The sequence below is a fragment of the Camelus bactrianus genome, chromosome 15 (genome assembly GCF_048773025.1).
Source record: "Camelus bactrianus isolate YW-2024 breed Bactrian camel chromosome 15, ASM4877302v1, whole genome shotgun sequence".
Classification (NCBI taxonomy): Eukaryota; Metazoa; Chordata; class Mammalia; order Artiodactyla; family Camelidae; genus Camelus; species Camelus bactrianus.
This window is the reverse complement of record NC_133553.1, coordinates 63116089-63137754: the sequence shown is the minus strand read 5'-3', so window position 1 is coordinate 63137754 and position 21666 is coordinate 63116089. Positions and strand designations below refer to the sequence as shown.

The window sequence follows — 21666 nt, the reverse complement described above, 5'->3', positions numbered from 1 at the left end:
CTGTTGTTATTTCCTCTGCGCCTGCCTCTACCACGGGACCAGCCTTACCTCTCATGATCACAGCAGGGTCTTCCACCTTTGACCTGATGAGGTTCACGCCAATCACAGTAGCCAGATTGTCCACACTCATCTTGTTAACACCACAGTTCAGCTGGATTTCATGCAGGAACCTGTGAGCAGCCAGGAAATCCCACAGTAGGAAACAGGAAGTTATCAGAAGGGAGCACTTCCTGGGACCAACAAGATCTCAGAGGTGGGTCCCAACTCTTTCCTCCTGGTCTCAGGAGTGGGACCAGTCTGCTCAAACTACAAGAATTTAGCTCTGCCCTGAAAGATTCAAGATCAGGGAAGAAGAGAAACAAGCAGCCCAGCCTCTGGTGGTGGCACTGGGGCCAGGGGTGGGGTGGAGAGTCACACTGGCAGGAGACAGGGTCCAGTTCTGGGAGCTAAGAGGAGATGAGAAGGACTAAAATGGTTGTTTTACTACCCTCGGTCCTGACTATAGGCTTCTTTCTCAGATGCTCAGCACCTGTCCCAGCTGAGTCTCTAGACAAGAAAATTTAATCATGAGAAGATCTCAGAAATGGGAATTCACGGTGCCTCCTTGCTCTCATCCTCCGATTACAGCATCAAGCATCTCAGATTTTCAGCAGGTGCTCAAAAACTAACAATGAGTTTTTGCTGTAATTCCACCCACTTGAGGCATGAAACTCTCAGATATGCTATTTTAAAAAAACAAACTAAAAAGTTCAATAAATGAATTTCTAAATACTCTCTCCAAAAACCATTTTTAAATAAGCAGGCTGCAGCAACATAAAATTCCAAATACAGAGAAATTATTAAATAAGTGATGGGTTGTCCAAATGAGGAAATATTACAGAATATTATGGAGTCATTTATAATCCTATTATATGACATAAGAAAATGCTCATAAAGTAGCATTTAGCCAAAGGAAGCAGATACAAATATATACTTCATTTCTAATTTGGTGTAAAAATTGTTTCCTATATTTATATTGATGCATGTAAAGCTCTCTCATAGAGACAAAAACATTCAGAGGGAAACACACTCAAACATTAGTAGTGATTTTTACTGGGTGAGAGAATTTGGGGTAATTTTTATCTATGTACAGTATTTTGTATTTTCCTGGTTTCCAAATCTGGAAACTACAGAAAGTTTTGTTTTTAAAAAAAAAAGATAAATTTCAGCTATATCCAGCATGGAGATTCGGGCTTCCTGCTTCAGCCAGATCTGGGTCAATCACAGACTACATGTTGCCACAGAGACAGCACAAAGCAGGTCCTCAGAAAGGGATGAGAAAATTGACGTGGAACAAATGTCCCTGGGCTGCTAAGTTATGGTCCAGAGTCAGTAAGATGGGAGATAATTCTAAAAACATCAGAAGAATTCTGGGTTCCACTGCATGTCCCAGGACTCTGGGCAGCCCTGGGGCAGGTTTTATTGGGGGCGGGGGGGAATGTTCAATTTTTGTGCCAATCAGATTTTCAGGAGATCTTTTCAGTTATCTATGGACTCAGGAAACTGCCTCATTGCTATGTGAGCAGTGTTGACCTTCCAAAGGTCTGGACCAGAATCTCCTGAGTTCACAAAGACACTCCTCTAACAGGGAGTATTTTTCTGATGTGGCTGAAAATTGTGACGCTGATACCAGGGGACTCTTACCTGCAGAGGTAGCTCATGAGGTTGTAGTTGTCTCGAGGAAGGATGGAGAGCTGCTTCATCAGCTCCTGCTGAGCCTGGAAAGAGATGTTCAACACCAGTAAATGAGCCTGCTTATTTGTCAGCAGTGGGGACCCTGCGACATAATTGGTGCAACTCTGCAGAAGCAACACTTTGGCAGTCTCTCCTGTTCCCATAGTATTGTATGTTTTTTTAAAAAAACCTTTTTATTTTGAAATAACTATATTTATTTGAAATAACTATAACAGGAAGTTGCAAAAATAGCACGGAGAGGCTCATTGTTTTTTGGACAGTGTATTTTTTTTTTTTTTTGGTGTGTTCTAAGATTTCCGATACATTTTACTTTTTTTTTTAAGTTAAATACTCTATTTATTTTTTTAACATTTTTTTTATTGAATTATCTTCATTTTACAATGTTGTGTCAAATTCCAGTGTAGAGCACAATTTTTCAGTTATACATGAACATACATACATGGACAGTGTATTTTTTTTATTTGTCTGTAATTATGCCCTCCTCCCCGACTCAGAGCTACTCCGAGCCAGAACTATTTGATAACCATACTCACAATAATTGTTTGCTTAAGAAATGCTTGAGATGGAAGCTCCAATAAAGAACTGGGCCAGAAGCAAATACCCACAAGTCACTTTAAAAGTATTGAGAGAAGGAGGCTGTTTCTGTGAACTTGGGTTTCAAGCAACCTGGTCTTGCTAGAACCCGCGAGGACCCAGGGACAGGCTGACCAACCAGGAGGGCAGGTGAGAGGCCCGAATGTTCTAGCTCCACGATGACCATGAATGTCAGACACAGGCATACAAAGAACACACGTGCCAGGAAGAGGAAGCGCAGCGAGCTTTCTTTGTTCTTTTCACCCACAGCTGCGTGCAGGGTCTGCAGTCACTGTCTGCAGAGTCATGATTATAAAAGTGCACCGGGCACGTGAGACACGCTGTCCCGCCTCAGACCAGATACTGACTCCTTCCTCTTCAGTATAGTCATGCAAATTCTTTGCAAAAGTTGCTATAGACTCGCTCCTCCCAGCTACCACCCCTGCCGCATTTTCACCAGTGAGAGAGGCTCTGATCCCCCTGCCCTGTCCAGATGTGCATTACCACAGATTAGAAACTCTCAAATGTGTTGAGATTGAAACCAATTGTGAGAAGCGGGTCTAAAACGAGGAAGTTCAGGGGCAGGAGTCTGATTGCCAGTGTGGGGATCCATGGACCTCCTTTCCTTTCCCTGAAGCTGGGAGGAGGGGAGGTGAGATGCCACCTGTAACATTCATCTTTTTTAGCCAATTTTTAAACCTCATTCCAAAAAATCACCTACTTTTGCCAAGGTGAACTGATACACCTGGATAAACGAAGACTTTCCTTATTCTCTTAACCCCCCTCAAAATTTATAAACCATATACAAAATATCCCGTAGCAGATCGTGCAACCTAATCTGTGTGTTGGAAAGTAGCTACAGTGGCCATAGCGCACTAGCTGCCTCTTCCTCGTGCTCTTCCTTTCCTGATGTTGAAATATGAAATTGTCTTTTTTCTTGTGCCTGGATCTGCTTAAATCCTGAGGCTCCTTACTTTCAGGGTGCAAGTTCTCACAGCTGGGCTTTCTTCCAGGGCAAGGGCAAAAACTCTTCAATAATTTATTTAAAAAAGAAAAATATATATATACACTTTTTCTGGGAGCATACTATATAACAAAATCTGAAGTAGAGCAGACAATAAACCTCCCTTTGAATCAGCAATTTAAAATTGTGACATGTATCCCTTAGTCCTCAAAACGACCCTGTTATTCTGAAATTTGTCTAAGTTTGTGCTGTCTCATACAACAGCCACTTGCCATAAGTGGCTATTTGAATAAAGTAAAGTAAAGTAAAGTAAAGTAAAGTAAAATAAAATAAAATAAAATAAAATAAAATAAAATAAAATAAAATAAAGTAAGAAATTTGGTTCCTCGGTTGCATCAGCCACATTTCAAGTGCCTAGTGGCCACATGTGGCTAGTGGTCACCACACTGGACAGTGCAGATGCGTTAGAGTTCCATCACTGTAGCAAGCTCTCTCAGCCTAAGTAAATAAACTGAGTCTCACAGAAGATACATCATTGGCTTAATGGCAAAAATCAAAATTAAGTTCGGGTCTTCATTGTTCAGTTTTTCTGTGCACGACTTTGCCAGAGAAAGCTTTAAACACAGTAGCGCTAAACACTTACTTCCCCAAAATGGGGAGTTAGACTCTTACGTTAGCAATGTGACACAGATGCATTCAGGGGCCATTTAGTTTTGCAAATCTTGGTTAAAAACCATAAAGCTTTTACTGTTGTCAGTTGAGTTTTATTGGTTTCTTTTGCTGGTTGGTTAGTGTGTTTAACATGACCCCAGTGTGGTGGCTGTTGACTCTAAGACCTTCAAAGAAACAACTAATTTAAGGATCAAAACTCCTCCTTGTGAGCCGGTGCACTCTAACAAGCATGATGCCGCAGCCCTGCAGCAGCCACGGCTGATAGGAACAAAGAAAAGCTCCTGTCTTTCCTCTCCCTGGTACGTGTGTTCCCTGTATAGCCACGCCTGACACCCATGGTCACCACAGAGCTAGAACATTCAGACCTCTCACCTGCCCTCCAGGTTAGTCACTCTGTCTTTCTGTCCCAGCAGGACTCAGCAGGGCCATATTGCTTGAAACCCTTCTCAGACACATCCTCCTTCCCTTACTGATTTTAAAGTGACCTGAGGGTATTTGATGATAGTCCAATTCTTTGTTGGAGTGCTACATCCCATGAGGGCCGTCATCATGACTGGCATCGTTGGCCTCTTGTTGCTGAGAAAGTTCCAGTTTGACAAAGTATCTCATAGAAAGATGCGGGTCCCTAACCCACTGCTGCTTGCCTACTAGAATAGTGTTCAGTAACCATCACCTTATTCTGAGGCAGGACAACTAACCCTATTAAGATACAAACCTTTGCCTCATCTGCATTCATGAGCTGCCCGCATAGCAGGAACCCCTCATACTGGTTCCAGGGAACCACTGGTTCCGGGAGGTCTCGGAGGTAGAGCTTCAGCAGTGAGGCCACCGTGTGCACATCTGTATCTCTGGAAGAAAATAAGCAATGCGCTTTGAAAACTGAACTTCAGAACCCTCCTCACCTCCTCATTGGTGATTTACTGAATATAATCCCAGTTTCCAAATGGGGTTTTATAGAGGAGTAGATTCCGATACAGATGTAACAATCAATAGATTTTTGCTACTCCCCCTTCTGGAATCATAACCCCTAATACCTTTTCCTTTATCTCTTCTAACTGCCTCAAAGATAAGTTCAGGGTCTACTTTTTCCATTAAACCTATTAAACTATTCTAGTCTTCATTGCTTTCTTCTTTCTCCTAGCCACTCAGTACATCACAATTTAGCATTCTCTACTTAGTCTCTAATTTTTCATGTGATAACTCCTTTATATCTATGGTCCACTGATTCCTCTCTAATCTCTCAGAGAGCTTAAAATAGTTCTGGGATTCATTCATGTATTTACACAATCATTTATTCAACTAACAAGGGTTGAGAGAACCTATTAGGTGCGAGATACTATGTCAGGCACTGGAATTGCACCAGGGAACCTGAGGGACACACAGGACTCCTGTCCTTATGGAGTGACAGAGCTGTGCAGACTCATGATTTGAAGTCATCGCAATTCCATCTGGTTACTGTGATGACAAGGGAAGTCCAAGACCTGGGACCGCATGGAAATGCAGAAAAAGGGACACTTGATGCAGAATTGGGGAGGTCGAGGAGACTCTTCAGACAAGATCTGAAGAATGACAAGGAGTCACAGCCTGAGGCTGGCACCATGTGACTGCCTGGAGGACAGAGGAAAGACTGGGTAAGTCATGGTCCACTGCCTTTAGTCGTACAGCCTGTGAGCCAAGAATGGATTTTACATTTTTAAACGGTTGGGGAAAAAAACTCAAAAGAATATTGCATGGCATGTGAAAATCATCTGAAATTCAAATTTCTGCATCCATAAATAAAGTGCTGTGGGAACACTGCCATGCTTCATTCGTTCTTTTATATTGTCTTTGGCTGATTTCTTGCTATATGAGCTGAGTCGAGCAGATGCAGCAGAGATTGTCTGCCCACAAAGCGTAAATATTTCATACGTGGGCTTTTAAGAAAAGTCTGCTGACCCCTGGCTGATGGAGCTATTGCATTTATTCTGTAGCTCCATAAGAGAAAATGAGTCTGAATATACCATGTACTGGAAGCTCAGTGAAGAAATATTTGTTTATTTCATATCAAGAAAAACTGGTCTTTGATAAGAGACAGACGCAGTAATATTTTGAAACACTGTGATGTCGTAAGAAGTTCAGATGATCTGAGTGTCTTCTGGGCTCCAGTGTTGGGAGATACAGAAGCAGCTGGCAGGAGGATTACCTCCTGGAGCGGGACTGGGCAAGGGAGGAGAGGGTAAGCATCTGAGGCAGCAGAAACCAGAACGGCAAGGCTTGACTGTGGAGTTCTGTCTTGATGTTCCATGTAAATGTTTTCTTTTTGGTTGTTTTTGACAGCGAGTGATCAGAGCTGTCTTCTGAAAAGGCTCCCCCTTTGCAGCCTGTGAACTCTCTCTCTAGCAGGCACAGAAGTCTGCCTCTGCTCCACTGCTGCCCTCAGAAATCAGAGATGGGGACCATTCACTTGAGGTGGCATTCTGGAAAAGTCTTCTCTGCTGAATCACTGCCTAAAAATACCCCCAGCAAAGCCCCCTTATCAAAATGCAAGAGAAGTTCCCCAGAAAATGGCAGGATGACAACCAGCTGACACTTTGCAGGAGCCGCATCCTCCTCATGTCCTAAAATCTCCTTTGTCCTGGTGCCCCTGCATCGCGGTCCACCCAGTGAGCTTAATCGGAATCCAGGGTCTTGATTTGATTGAAGCTCCTCCCTTACCCATATCTGAGTACGCAAATCCCCTCATCCTGCTATGAAAACGTCCCTTAAACCCTCTAAGCCCCACCCCTCCTTTCACTGCCCTGTTTCACAAGGGCCATCATCTTTTGCCAGGATTCTGCCCCAGCCCCATCTGACCTCCCGCCTCCACTCTCTGACTCACTGTCCCCGACCTGGCACGGCGCCCTATACTCAAAACATAGCCACAGAACCGAGGTAGAAAATAGAGAACTCAAAATGAGAAAAACAGTAGAGATGATTCGTCAAGAATCGGAAACTTTCCAAGAGAAACAACAACAACAACAAAAAAGACAAATGCTAAAGAAAGTTCAATCAGGAGAAACTAAGCCAACATTAGAAAAGAGAAAAAAGAAAAGAAAAGAGAAAAAAGAAAGGAAAAGAGAAAAGGGTTATAACCACAGATATAGTATAGATATTTCAAAATTATCATCAAAAAAAAAAAAAAAGGCCAATTAGCCATCTTGGAATTTTACAGCCACGGAAAGCTTCCCCGTTCATTTTGCCAGGGGGACGATGACACCGGTTGGCCCGACTAACTCCTCATGCTAGTGTTTTGTGTCTCAGTCTACATGATATATTTTGAGGGGAGACCTGCTAAAAGCCCCTATTCTAAGTTCTTATAGTGCCATCGCTTTTTCACACTTGTTTATTTAGCACTTAGCACAACAGAAACTATACGGTGATTTCTTTAAATTTCCCGTTTAATGTCTGTGCCCCCACTATACACAGGCTGACTCAGATGTCATGGTTACAGTCCAAATTTCCAGTATGATTTTTCCTGAGTTTGCTTTACCTCTAACCTAATGGAACATCGTTAAATGATTTTTTTTTTTTTTTAACCAAGGACAACGAGCAAGTAGGGAGCCAGGTGGCTTCTGAGTTCAACGCCTGCCCCATCAATTAGCCAAGGTCCCTCACGTGGCCCTGCCGACCCTCCCTTGTAGCACTGACCTGAACATGTGGCGGGTCCGTGTCCTTTTCCACAGAAATATACGTATCGGAAGTGTATGCGCTTTGTGTAGTGGCAGTATCCTGCCCAGTAGAAACTCAATTCAACTCCAATTTTTAAATTCATATTTATATATTTAATGAGAGCCAGGTACACCTGCTCTAGCGTCTACCAAGTAAGGGCATCTTTGTCTTGATTCGTTCTGATCAGGCAGTTGAGGTGCTCTCCTACTGGTACTGCACACATGACCAGGATAGAGGATCGAGATGGATAATCCCAGGGGCCACGTGGACCCAAGAGTCGGCCCTGGGAGGACCCTGAAGAGCCCCAGGTGACCCTTTCTACTTCTGGATGTGTAAACCCTTCCCTTCGGTTCTGGGAGTGGAGCTTTCTTGACAAAGCGTGGTCCCTTTCCTCCCTCCAGCCCCAAATATTTCACAGGAATCAAAGACTTCAACTCCACCACCCAGGTTGACTTTACAGGTGCATAAGCTCAGCCTTCGGGCAGGTGTTCAGCAAACCTGTCAATCACTTCTTTTCCTCCTGGCTGACTATTCTCATTGCTTTAGCAACCACCCATCTGTATCTTTTGATCAACGCAAAGCTAATTAAAAACATAAGAAGAAAAGTGAGTGTGAAGATGGTAGGCTTGATGGAACAGGTGCCCGATAATGAAATGTGATTTCTGGTGCCGCTGAATGTTCTGTCAGTTTGATGCTCGTAACCTGCATCAGTTCCAGTAACAATTGCCCCTGGTGCTCTCCTGTCCAAATACCTGGGTAAATTAACCTATTGCATGCCAAGGACAGCAAAGACAGACATACAGTGCTCCAAACTAAGACAGCGGCTGTGAGAATGGAGAGAAACAGACGGGTCTCAGTGATGCTTGGATGCTTTGCAGGAAGGGACAGCAGGCATCCGTGGTGATTGCAGTGGGAGGTGAGGGAGATGGTGGGTGAGACCGTCCACACAGCATGACGCTTAGCGATTCACGATTCTCCCAGGATCAGCCCTACTCCTCGGTCCTAAATAAGCTCTTGTGGGATTTCAATCCTTGGAAACTGGATAGATTTCAGGCCCTAACTAAATCTTGGTTTACGGGCTGCTGATTTGGAAAGAACAATGGCTCTTTCTTGCCACCAAGACAAGCATATGCAGGCCACCAGGGCAAGCATTGCACAACAGGCAGAGAGTGTCCAATATCGGGTTTTGGTGGGGGCGGAGCTAGCATGGCAGAGCAGAACACCTTGTCTGGGTGGCTGCAGGAGGTGGGGCGGGAGGGGGATGGTGGAAGAAATGTCACTGCCCCTGAAAAGCCCCAAACAGGGCTGGGCAACCTCTTCAGAGGGGCACTGGGGGAACGCCAGGCTGCCAAGATGTCAGTATGTACCCCCTGGGCTTAGAACCAAATTCAAAATTGCACAGGACTGTGGTCTCCCAAACTAACCAAAAGTTCTGGTTCTGGCCATTTCTGTGAGTGCTTTTTGTTTTTATTTTCTGTGGGGGGAGGTAATTAGGTTTATTTATTTATTTGTTTATTCATTCATTCATTCCGTTTTTTTAATGGAGGTACTGGGATTGAACCCAGGACCTCATGCATACTAAGCCTGCACCCTGCCACTGAGCTACACCCTCCCTGCTGATTCTGGCCATTTCTGGAAAGCTGAGGAAGACTATCGGAGCCCTCAGATACAGACGTGGTGCGGTATCTCCCACACCCAGTCTGTTTAGCCAGCTTGGCGATTCCCCATCCCGCACCTGCTCCCAAGCTCAGCCCTGATCTAAGTCCCATCTTTCTCCCTTACTCCCCTTCCCCCCATATCCAAAACACCTCTTGGCCACCCAGCAAGGCTCAAGTTCTAGTTCACATCACCTCTCACATAAATGATCAGCACACTCCTCGGACTGAGCTCCAGGCTCCCAAACACTGAATTCTGAGCAAAACAAAAGGCCCTTTCTGTTGCCAGCCAGGGCGTTTGGAAGCGTCTGTGCGAGTCCCACAGCTCAACTGGTAGAGAGAGGTCCTCTCCGCCAAGCCAGGCCCAGGGGAGGTGAGGCGAGGACAGCATACCTGTCAAAGGAGGGCCGCTCCCCCGCGTCAAAAGCATCTCTCAGCTGCTTCACCAGGTTGTCCTGCCCAGGCAGTCGGAAGATGCCCTCTTCGTTCAGGCCGTGCTCCAGGATGAACTCTGCACACTTCTCCACCAGGATGGGCACCAGGTGGGGGCCAAATTTCTGCTCATAGGCCACTGTCTCATCCAAGCGCTGGCCGAACACCGCTGGGAAGAGGAAAAAGCAGACCATCACTCTAACCCCCCCTTGGAAGAACTCATAGATCAACGTGCTTTATCCATTTCTCGATTTTCTTTGTGGCCTGAGACTTCAGGGGTTTTACTGCAGGGATTCTAAACAAAATACAGGGGACAAATCACACATAATATTTCCTGGAGCTATAAATTGGGGGCTGTACACTCGTAGCAGTCTGTCAGTCTTTTTCTGTTTATCCACATTTACTGTGTTTAAAATAACAACTCTAGTAACTTACGGTGAAAAAGAATATGAAAACGAATATATGTATGTTCATGTATGACTGAAGCATTGTGCCGTACACCAGAAGTTTACACAGCATTGTAAACTGACTACACTTCAATAAATATATACACATAAAATTAAATTAAATTAAATTAAATTAAATTAAATTAAATTAAAAAGTAGCAGCTCCCTTTTACGGAGTGCTTGTGTGCTAGGAATTATGCTAAGTACTTTGCACACTTTTTCTCATTTAACCTTGACCGCAGCACCTGAGGGCGTGGTGTTGTCATATCCACCATACTATTAAAGACATCGAGCCTTAGAGGTGCTAATGAACTTGCTAAGGTCAGGGGCACGGCACAGTCAGAACTCAAGCCCAGGCCGCAAACTCAGGAGAATGCGCTCTTAGCCATGGGTCATTCTGAATGCTGCTTGAGTTTTGTAGCATTAAGGCATAATGATCCACTGCATGGATGTCTCATACTGTATGAAACCACCGCAGTACTGTAAAAAATTTACACTGTTTTCTACACTCTATTATTATTACCATTGCCCCGGTGAGAACGTGGTCACTCGCTAGCCGAGTTCCTGGAATGTATATCGTGCGATGTACAATGCCTGATTAAGTGCTTAATTAATTCATTAACATTTGGATGGATGAAGACAGGCTTTTCCTTCTTTCGAACTATTTCCTGAGGGCCAATTCCCACGTGGAAAATTACGAGGTCAAGTGGTTTGAACGTTTGGATGACTACGGTATGCAAATTGCTTTCCAAAACTATTTTGCCAGATGACACTGCCTCCAGCGAAGCGTGCGTGGACCAGCTCCACCCAGCCCTGCCAGCACCTGGCTGGACAATTTCCCCACCCCCGCGGCGTGCCCGCTGGACTGTTGTCTGCTTTACCTACAGCACTCCAGTGAGACTGTTTGGTTAAATATGTCTGTGGTTGAAATGTGAGAACCAGGGCCAGCATTCCTTAAGGGGGCATTCGGCCTGGCCCCCACCTACCTTTCTGGCCTGACTTCCGGCCATGCCCCCAAAGGCATCTTGGCCTGATGTTCTGAAAGCCCACAGTGCTCTCGGGTTTTCGTGCCCTCAGTCTGTTCATCCGTCCCTTCCCCGTCTAAGGTTCTATGTCTTCCTTGGCCGGACTCACTATCATCACCTCTGCCAAGTCTTCCCTGACCCACCCTGAAGGACTCCATCCCCACTCTGTGCATCCGTATCCCTTCGGTAATATCCCAATTCCTTTCGTGTTCCACACTTTTCTTTCCCACTGTGCTATTATTATCTATATGTGCTGTGTTCTCTGCAAGACTGTAGGCTCCCCCGCCCTCCCTGCTTCTGCTTCTCCCCTCATCAGTCACGTGACCTCTCAACCATCTCAGTCTGGTTCTATCCCCGCGTTTAGCATGGAGCTTGGCCCAAGGCAGACAGTCAACCAATTTTGCTGAATTACTTAACGAATTATGCCATCTTTAAGCAAGTGCTTTCCATGCTTAATGACAATCCTGTCACTTCTTTCATTTAAACACTAGTAGGGACCTCTTCAGGAAATGAATTCAACTTCACGCTTATTATCTATCGAGTGCCCTGTATGTGCCAGCAGCCGGCCAGGCGGGATGGCTATACAGACAGAGGACCGTAAGACTGAAACAGAGCAGGACCCTATGGGGCCTTCCCAGGGCGGATCCCCACTCCTCCTCGTCCTCTGCCTGCCTCTTGTCTGTAGAAAAACTTTAGTCAAAGAATAAGTTTAATCTGAGAAATAAGAAAATACAGAAACAAAGGGAAATTGTCAAGCAAAACAAAATAATAATAGTTTGGCCATTAAACAGAGTCAAGGACCCGTAGTTCCTCCTCAAGGGCTATAAATAATATTTTGAACCATATCCTTTGAGCTGGTAAAACCCCCACCAGACAGAAGAAGCTAACTGTGTGGTAACTAGATTGTAGCTGTGGCATAAGCTGCCACAATTTTGAGAACTGGCCTCAAAGAAATGAGAACAGACCAACCCTGGAACTGAAGATTAACTGTACTTGCAAGAATCACGATGCTGCGGATCAGACCATCAGCATGACTAACTTTGAGATGACTGTCAGAGCTGACTGCGCTCCTCTGCATGTAGCCCCCTCCCTCCACCTCCTGTACACCCTGAGACTCTTTAAGAGCTCTTGCCCATTGATTGTCAGGGTAGGGAGCTGGTCTTTGGACAGGAGCCCTCCTCTTCCCCACCTCCAGATGCCAGTCTCCAGAATAAAGCCAGATTTCCTTTCTACCCACACGTGCCTCTCTTTGTATTGGCTTTTGATCGGCAAGCAGTCGGACCTGCGTTTTGCTAACAAGATGTGGCTCTGGCTTTCAACAAGCTTATTATCAAGTTATGAACATGAAATGACCTCATGCAAGAGAATGAGAAACAATTAGAGCATGTCAGTAACGATGTAGAATTGGGTTTCTATTTGTCTGTGAAAGAGTTCAATAGCTATTCTCCCCAAATTGGAGGGAAATGATTGAAATGATCTAACTATAAACATAGACAATAGGATATTTGTAAAATGTCCTGAGAGGCAGATGTGTTTCAGGGCAGCTGAAACTTGGGCTCAAGGGGCCTTCCGGATCCCAATAGGGAACGATGTCCCAAACATGATGGAATGGTGTTCTCAGAGACGGCAGAGCCATGAAACCGAACGTGAGCTCCATCTCTGAGGCCCCCAGGCAGATGATCTGGAATCAAGCTCCTCCTTACACCCCGCTGCACAGTGAGTCCTCCAACTTTTCTCCTCTTCCAAGTCTATCAACCTCATCCTGTGCTCATCACCTCTTTCTTCCATGGCCCACAGTCAGGCATTTCAACGTCATTCGCCCCAGGACACTCATTGCCCAACATTCCTTTTCCTTCCAGCATCTCCACTCTGCTCATTGCCGCTACCCTCTCCATGCCGTCTTCAAGCCACTGAGGAACAGTGCAGCCCAATGTCCATGAGATCTTGGGTCAAAAACTTCACCACTCCCTTGAGCTCACCACCCATTCCCTCCTCTCTGTCTCAGCGAGTGACCCCATCTCCTCTTTCCCTTACTTCCCCAAATGGAAGACATCATGAGAGAACCCCATCATCTCCAGTCCCTGCTCCTCCTGTCCCTTCTCTGTCTGTCTGCCTGTCCTCTCTTGGAGGAAGAAAAGTGCCCTGTGCTTTCCTCTAAGCTGATGCTTTCTTGAACTGTGTGTTCCATCCCTTTCCACCTCTTCCAGGACTTCACTCCTCTTTTCCATCTTAAATTGAAGGAGCATGTGAGTCTAAGTTTTTACCAATTTATTAAAGAATAATCTCCCACCCCAGCTCTCATGCAATCAACCAACACTCACCTTTCTTCTCTTCACCTATAGACTCATAGAAAAACATGTCTACTTGTAAAAAGGGTTCTCCACCCTCACAGGCTCTACTTCTTCCTCATCATTTACTTAACCTCGCAACCCAGCTTACTCTGGTTTCATCAGCTGCATCTTCCCACCCAACCTGCCCACTAGGATTTCTTGTGCCCTCCTAATGGCCGAATCTGGTCTGAGTTCATTCCACACTATACCCATCTTCTCTGAAGACTCTGATGGTGTCAATTCTCATTCTTCTGCAAGACTTTCTCCCTGCATGACTATGAAACCATCCACTCTCATGCTGGTCTCATCTCCCTCCTGGCTCCTCTACAGGCTCCTGTACTTGCCCCTTCCTCCACCTGCTCCTTCAGTGTGTCGTTTCCCAGCCATCCACCTCAGGCTTCCTCTCACTCTAGACATTGTCCTTGGGAAAGTTCACACAACTCCATGCATTTAGATAGCGCCCATAACATCATGACTTGGAAATCTGCGTGTCTGGTCCAATCTTGATTTCTCTTTCTATCTCTATGTCTATCTCCATCATTTCTTTCTCTCTCTCCTCTATTCCCTTAGGTCCAGCATCCAATGACAGTTCCCCCAGGGTCTTCTCCAACCTCACTCGCATCCCACCCTACTGCCCCAGGATTCCCAAATCACTGCTTCTCTTGTAGACTTCCTCCCCGTCCCTTCTCTCCTGAATGTACCCCAGTCAGCACTTCTCCAAACTTGCACGTGTCAAGGAGATCGATGGCCTTTACATTTTTAAAATCCAGGGATCAAATTCTCGGTCTTGATCTTAACTGATCCATCAGCCATATGCGACGTGGCCAATCACCCCTCCTTCCTTAGACAATTTCTTCCGTGGCTTTCGCTTCTCCGTTTATCTCATTGGCCTCTCATTCTCAGCCCCCTCAGATGATTCCTCCTTACAACCTGTCATCCAAAGGCTGGAGTGTCCCAGACTTACCCTTCGTCATCTGCATGTACTTCATAACCTCAAGGCTTTAAATATCACCCACATGATGAAGACTCTGAACTTTCCATCTCCAGCCTAGAAACCAGGCAGAGCTATTCCCACCAACAAGAAATGACCACAGCCTGCTCTGAAGACATAGGACCTACAGGTTCCTTCTTCCATGAGGGACAGGGCATTCTCTTTCTTTAGTTTGTCTAGATTAGGCTTTGTCATTCTTCATCTCACATCACACACGAGGAATTTGGAATCCAAAACATCCCTGGAACTCCAAAGATCCAGTCCTGAGTTCTACCCTCCTCTGACATCTGGGTCCTAACTGCTACCCTTTGATCGTGGATGGACATGAAATAGCCTAGATATCAGGGAATAGATGACCAGAGGAGTCCCAGGAAACCAGGGAAAGGACCAGTGAAGGAGGGAGACAGCAGACAGTGAGTGGGAGGTACTCATTTTCCACCCCAAGGGTACCAAGAGGCAAAACCCAGGCTCTACTTTCTGTGCGCTGCCCTCCTAGCCTGCACTCAGTCCTTTAGGGAACCCATGCCTAACTGCTCCTTCCACCTTCTGCCAGCACCCCCCCAATTCATTCATAACTACTCATCACTTTGGACCTGTCACCATCAACAGATGCTTTTCCATCTACACAGATACAGTCCTAATTAATTATAATATATGATATGATTATAATTATTAATATATTTAATTAATTAAGCTAATTATATGACAAACTCCCTACTCTAAAAGCTTTCAGGCATGCTCTCTTTTAGTTCTCATAAGAACCCTACAAAGTAGATATGATTGTTCCATTTGACAGAGGAGAAAACCAAGACTCAGATGAGGCATTTGTCCAAGTTCGTATTTGCTCTGAGATTCTAAAATCAGTGCTTTAATCTTTCATGTTTAAAGTCAGTGGAATAAAATTGTCCAGGTGAAGTTTCAGACATCTTCAAGGCTCGAGGGGAGGGAGAAAGGGGGTAGCTGCCCGGTCTCTGCTCAGAAGACATCCTCCACCCTTAACTTCTCAAGTCCCCTCTTCAGACTGGCTGGAACACCCCAGGACATGGTGCTGGTTCGGGTGAGTGAAAGGAGAAGGATTAGCTGTCCCCTCCTTTCTAACCTGGCTCTTCCTCCATCGTCACTCAAGCACTCCTGGATTCAGGACAAGGGCCCCTCCCACCAGCCTCCAGTCCAGCCCAGGTCGCCGAGAACCCACCCCCTGCCCCTCCCCCTCCACACTGACCTTGTCCCCAGAGACTCAGTCCCAAGAGCATCCCCAGCCCAGACAGGAGAGGGAACCGGAGCTGGGTGAAGTGTCTTGTTGGGGGAGAATGGACTCACAGAAGAGAAAAGAAATACCTTTCTTTTGGAGCTTGGGGGTTTTCCTCCTGAAATTCCAGCAAAAGAGCAGTGCCAGGGCAGGAAACCCGCAGCCCAGTTCCCACCGCGGCATCCTGGGAATATGAGGCATGGCGGGGGCCAGCGGATCGTAGTTTCTGCTGGGCCAGCCTCAGGCCTTCCCTCCTCCCCGGGCTGGAAGATCCATCCTCTCTTGCTTCCGGATCAGCACATGCTTGTGAATACTGCTCAGGTTCTGACTCGGGCACTGAAACCGTGGGATCTGTCGGCACCTGCCCCGGCCCTCCCTTCCTCCTTCCCACACTACTTCTCCTCCCCACTCACCTTTGCACACATGACTCTTGGCTTTTAAAGAGTGAACATAAAGCTGTCAAGGCTTGCAATAAAAATAAGTGCCTCCTTTTACTTAGCAGCTAATTGTCAACTGCCATTCAAGGAATACCATGGAGGTGGGTTTAAAAAAAAAACCCCACACACAGCCCTTACCAGCATTGCTCCATATATCAAAGCATCTGGCAGGAACACAGGATTTCACTTAGCGTTGATGAAGCCAGCCCACCCTTCTCTGGAAATTACTAAATTGCACATGGCTGAGCCGAGCCTTCAGAGCCTTCTTGGAGGTGGGTTGCTGGGGGAAAAAAGGAGATGATTTCCCCCTCTCTTTGAGAAGGTTTAGCAAAGAGTACTGCAAGCCAACTAGACACGCCCAGGAGACTTGAAATGGATTCTCAGCATCGTGGGGGGAGAAGGCAGGAGCAGGGACAGACGGCCAGGAAAAGTCCTGGGTAGTGTGATGCTGCCAGCTAAGCGTTCATCCCTCCATGCTCTCATAGGCCAGGAGTGGAGGACTCATCTTTGTCACCACATTCTCCTTCCCTGTCAAATTCATTCCCATGTCCTGGCAATGTTACCACTGAAACGTTGTGCAAACCTATTTACTTCTCCATCTCCACCACCCCTACCATGGTCCAAGCCACCTTAGGGATGAAGGCTCACATCTTTAACAAGGCTATCTCTATTGTTCTCATCTTCCTCACACCTCAGAGCCTGTTCTCCTTACTGCCCCAGGACCTTTGCATATGCTACTCCTCTGACTGAGACACTATTCCTCTTCCCTCTTCTTTGCCTAGTTGGCCTCTACTGGTCCTTCAGATTGAAGCTTAATCATCACTAGTTTAAGCCCTGAACATCTTGACAAAGACATTTTTTTCCCCACTTGACACCACGAGTCTTTTCTTCATGGTGTTTTTCAATTCTATAATTTTATGGTCTTCCTTGGGGGTGGGTTTTGCTTCCTTTCTGCATCTTCTACTAGACTGTGAGCTCCTTGAGAGCAGAGGCTTTGTCTTTTCTTTTTCTCTCTCTTTTCTCTCTCACTGTTGTTAACCCCCAGAGCTGGCACATGACACCTGCTCGAGGAATATTTGTTGAGTAAATGAATAAATAAGTAGCTGGCTGATGTTAGGATCTCAGGGGAAGGGTGGTGAGGGAATTAATGAAAATAAGTCAAAAGTCATCCCCCCCGGGGTGGGGAAGAATTATAGCTCAAGTGGTAGAGCGCATGTACAGCATACACAAGGTCCTGGGTTCAATCCCCAGTACCTCCTCTAAAAATACATAGGTAAACTTAATGACCTGCCCCCACCACAATGTTCTGTTTAGCTAGAGAGAAAGAACTGGACACATGGAATAACAATGAGTCACAGAGACAGCGCACTCCCACAGGCTACACTGAGCTGGGGGTTGTGAAATCACGCCCTGAAGGCTGCAGAGGCTTAAGAAATGATCACAAAAAAAGGAACCCGAGGCACAGAACAATTCAGTATTCATACACTCCAAGCCTAGTGCTGGCAAACACACAAAGGCGCTTAAAAGTGGGACCTGCCCCAGGGACTTACAACCTGGTAGGGTGGAGCGGAACCATTTGAAATTTAGTCCTGTGTTTCTGTGCCCAGCAACGGCCTGAGGAAAACCTCACAGGCCAGTCCCTCCAGAGGGAGAGGGCAAAACAGGTCCCGACTGAGTCACAATTTGCAAAGTGGCTGCCGGCTCCCTAGGGATGGGCCAGAGACCAGGTTTCAACGTGGAGATCCAGGGAAGGCAGAGCCCGTGGACGGAAAGGAGGGGGTGGTCTGGAGAATGTGGGCATCTGTGAGCCTGGAAACAAGTCACCCGAAGTTGGGATGTGACCGCCTTCCTTCTCTTTCTCCAACTTAAATCAGGGAAACCTAGACATGCATCCGGAACTTCCAGGGAAAAATTTAATCTAACCTTTCCAGCTAGGCCCTTAGGAAAAGGTAGTTAAAAACAAAACAAAACAAAAACAAAAACCAAGAGATCAATTAGCTGTCTAGGAAGGAAAAGTCTGGAACAAACACCAAGGGGCACCAAAGTGCTTCTCCCCAAGGTGCACCACCGAGACTTAGCATCAGCCCTATATGTTTGGTCTTCCACCCATTTCCTGGCACGGAGTTCCTAAAACTCTTGGAATTTCCTGTGCCGAGAGCGATAAAGTGTCTTTTGTTATGTTAAAGAGGTAATTGTTGGATCCCACCTAAGGATGGAGGCTGGTTGCCAGTGCAATCAACCACATGATTATTGGTTTGGAACTTTCAGTCCCACCCACCAGGGAGGCGAGAGGGGCTGGCGATTGAGTTCAGTAGTCAATGGCCAGTGATTTAATCCATCATGCCTATGTGATGAAGCCTTCAGAGAGACCCAAAAGGCTGCATTCTGAGAGTTTCCGGGTTGGTGAACACAAGGAGATGCAGGTAGGAAGGCAGTGGGAGAAGACATGGCTCTCTCTTGCCCTGTGTATCTCTTCCACCTGGAGGTTCCTGAGTTATGTCCTTTATAATAAACCAGTAATCTAGTAAGTAAACTGGTTTCCTCTGTTCTGTGAGCTGCTTTAGCAAATTATTTGAACTCAAGGAAGGGGTCATCAGAACATCCAGTCTAGAGCTGGTTGGTCAGACACACAGGTGATAATCAAGACTTGCCAGAGGCACACGGAGTGTGTGTGTGGTTGGAGGCAGTCCTGTGGGGCTGAGCCCTTAACCTGTGAAATCTGAAGCTATCTCTGGGTGGACAGCGTCAGAACTGAGTCAAATTGTAGAACACCTAGCTGGTGTCTGAGAATTGCTTGGATGTATGAGAAGTCCTCACCACCTCCTCCCGCCTCCGCGACACCCCAGAGTCAGACAAGGTGCAAGGACTGTTCCGAGCCAGCTACGGGGCAGGAGGAGCCAAGGGGAGAGAGCTGGGTGTGTCGTGGGAACCCTGCAGGCCATCTTTCCTGTCGAGAAAGAAAGGGCACCGGGAAAGAAACTGGGGCAGGAAGAGGCCTCAGCCCTGCAGAACAGTCGTGAGAATCATTTCGAAAACTTAAAGTGGGGGTTCATTACCTGGGGCATACAGACGGACTGCAGTTGAATGCAAAATTGTTTGTCTAGATAGTTTTCTGGGGGCAGTTCCCATAGCTTTTTTGGATTCTCTAAGGGGTTTACGAACCATGAAGAGCTTCACCAAAACTCACCACTGACAGGCTTGGAGGGAGATAATTCTAGAGGAAGCAACCCACTTCTGAAATGACTTCCCAGAGAAGCTCATCTTCATTTAAGAGAGAGGAGAGCCTAGGGGAGTAGGACATAGCACTGCTATGGGAGGAGGAGGCCATTTCCCCCCACATTCATTTAATAAATATTTCTTGAGCATCTTCTACATCAGGCACTGCTTAGATCCTGGGATACAACACTGAAGAAAACAGAGGCAAAAAGAATCCTGATGAGGAGATTGAAGCTTTCATGCTAGTCAGGGGAGACCAACTATGAACAAAACAAATGAGCCAAGTATTTAGCATGTTAGATGTGGGTAAGTGCTAAAAAGAAAAATGGAGAGGAAAGAAGGGATAGGATGGGAAAGGGGTTCAATGTTAAGTGGGATGATCAGAGGAAGGCTCACTGAGGTGATATTTGAGCAAAGACCAAGGAAAGCAAGGGACCAAGCCATACAGCTACCTAAGAAAGGACGATTCTAAACAGAGGAAGCAGCAAGTGCAAAGGCCCTGTGGCAGGAATGTATCAAGGGTATTTGGAGATGAACAAGGAGGCTGGTGAAGCTGGAGTGAAATGAGCACTGGAGAGGGTTCTAGAAAACAAAGTCAGAGGGGTCTTAGGGGTGGGGGCAGATTGTGTGCTTAGTCACTGTTAAGGCTTCTGACTATTCCTCTGAGAGAGAAAGGAGGTCATTGGACAGTGATGAGCAGAGAAGGGTCTTGATATGACAGGTTTAACAGATCTACTCTTCTGCTCCATTGAAAACAGACTGTAAGAAGGCAAGGCTGAATGTGTGGAGATGTATTTGGAGACCACTGCTGCAATTTGGAACAGACAGTCTGGCACATCAACCAGGATGGCAGTAGCGATAGTGATGAGAACTGGGTGGGTTCTCGGTGTAAAAAGTCATAGAAAATTTACAAAGGGCTGGAGAAAGACAGCAGAGCAACATATCTCAGTGACTTTCCAACGTTTGCAGGGGCATGCCCTGCTGATTTTGTAGACCCAGATTAGAGGCACTTTACAAGTGGAATATGATACCTTGGCACAGGAGGGCCACCTACAGAGGCACCTACTTCTTTAGAGCTGAGGTTTCTTTACAAACAGGAAAGACAAATGTCTGACTTGTCTCGTGGCCTCAGGTTGGACTCTGCTGTCTTAAAATGCCTTCTCCTTCTGAGATCTATCATTTTAGTTCTATGAGAGGCTTTAAAAGCATCTGAAATGCCACATCAGATCCAAACCTTGCTCTTTGAATACATAAATAGTGTTTTGTTCTTATTTCTCCTCCCTCGGACTTTCCTCTGCCGACAGGACTTATGCTTGACTTGCTTCTGACGGTGGTGGCCTCCAGGTGGGGTGAGGGAGGGAGAAATCCCCTTGTGGATTATGACTGATGCAGCAGCTCACCGTGACAAGGCTGAGCCGAGCATCACACGGTGCACAGATGCTGGTCACAGCGCATCCACAGCGTTTTGACTCAGAGCAGGTACGTAATGAGACAACATCAACCACCCTTGTCCACACAGACAGCCTAAAGCACTGGACCAGGGAAGACGGAAACCATCAATTTCACAATCTCGAGCGACAAGGGAAGTCACAGATCCGCCTCTCCAGGCTGAGCAGCCCATCCAGGAGCTTTCATTAAAAAAACACCTCATCTCAGCCTGATTAGCACCATAAAAATACTGTGCTTAGGAACTGGGGAAGGGTTAATGAAACTATGTAACTCTTCTTTGTAATTATTTGCCACTGTGTGTAAGAGGCAGGCTCTCTTGAGTCTGGCCGTCCCATCCAGGTCACTTCTTTTCCCGCAGCCCCCCCACCCCCACCCTGGGCAGGTCACAGGCCACAGGACCGCCTCCCAGCCCCAGATCTGGGTCTGTAGGTGACCCCAGCTGAGCCAGGAGTTTGGAATGGGGTGGCGGGGGAGGATGAATTCTGCCTCCGCTGGCAATCAAGGGAGAAACAGAGGAAAGCTGGGGCTGGCACAGCTGTATTTGGGACAGGCATGAGTACAAGAGGGCTGCTAACTGACAGAAACAGGCAGGCAGGCAGAGAAAGCAGAGGGAGAAAGAGAAGCCACGTGGCCCCAGGGAAGCTGACAGGATAAGCTCATGCTGGTTAGTTCTTGGTCCCAGTCCCTCAAATCCTCCTGGAAATTCCTGCCCTTGGTTTCCTTGAGTAGCTCCTGCTCCTGCCCAATAAATCCCTCTTTGTTGCTTAACATCATTGGGATGAAATTTATCAACTAAGATTATACAG

General features: G+C 46.4%; 1 protein-coding gene across 6 annotated transcripts in view; it reads right to left on the bottom strand.

Moving 5' to 3' along the window:
* The window catches only part of ARHGAP25 (Rho GTPase activating protein 25), an 86746-nt gene that overhangs the window by 10480 nt on the left and 54600 nt on the right, over nucleotides 1-21666 (bottom strand). For 5 of the 6 annotated variants that reach the window (XM_045523185.2, XM_010963758.3, XM_074341262.1 and 2 more), the window contains 4 exons: nucleotides 9679-9886; nucleotides 4659-4791; nucleotides 1684-1757; nucleotides 49-170 (listed from right to left, as the gene is read on the bottom strand). In XM_045523185.2, the coding sequence (XP_045379141.2) occupies nucleotides 49-170; nucleotides 1684-1757; nucleotides 4659-4791; nucleotides 9679-9886 (537 nt within the window). Of the gene's footprint in view, nucleotides 1-48; nucleotides 171-1683; nucleotides 1758-4658; nucleotides 4792-9678; nucleotides 9887-15847; nucleotides 21171-21666 lie in introns of those variants that run through there. The other variant, XM_045523186.2, reaches the window with a different exon arrangement.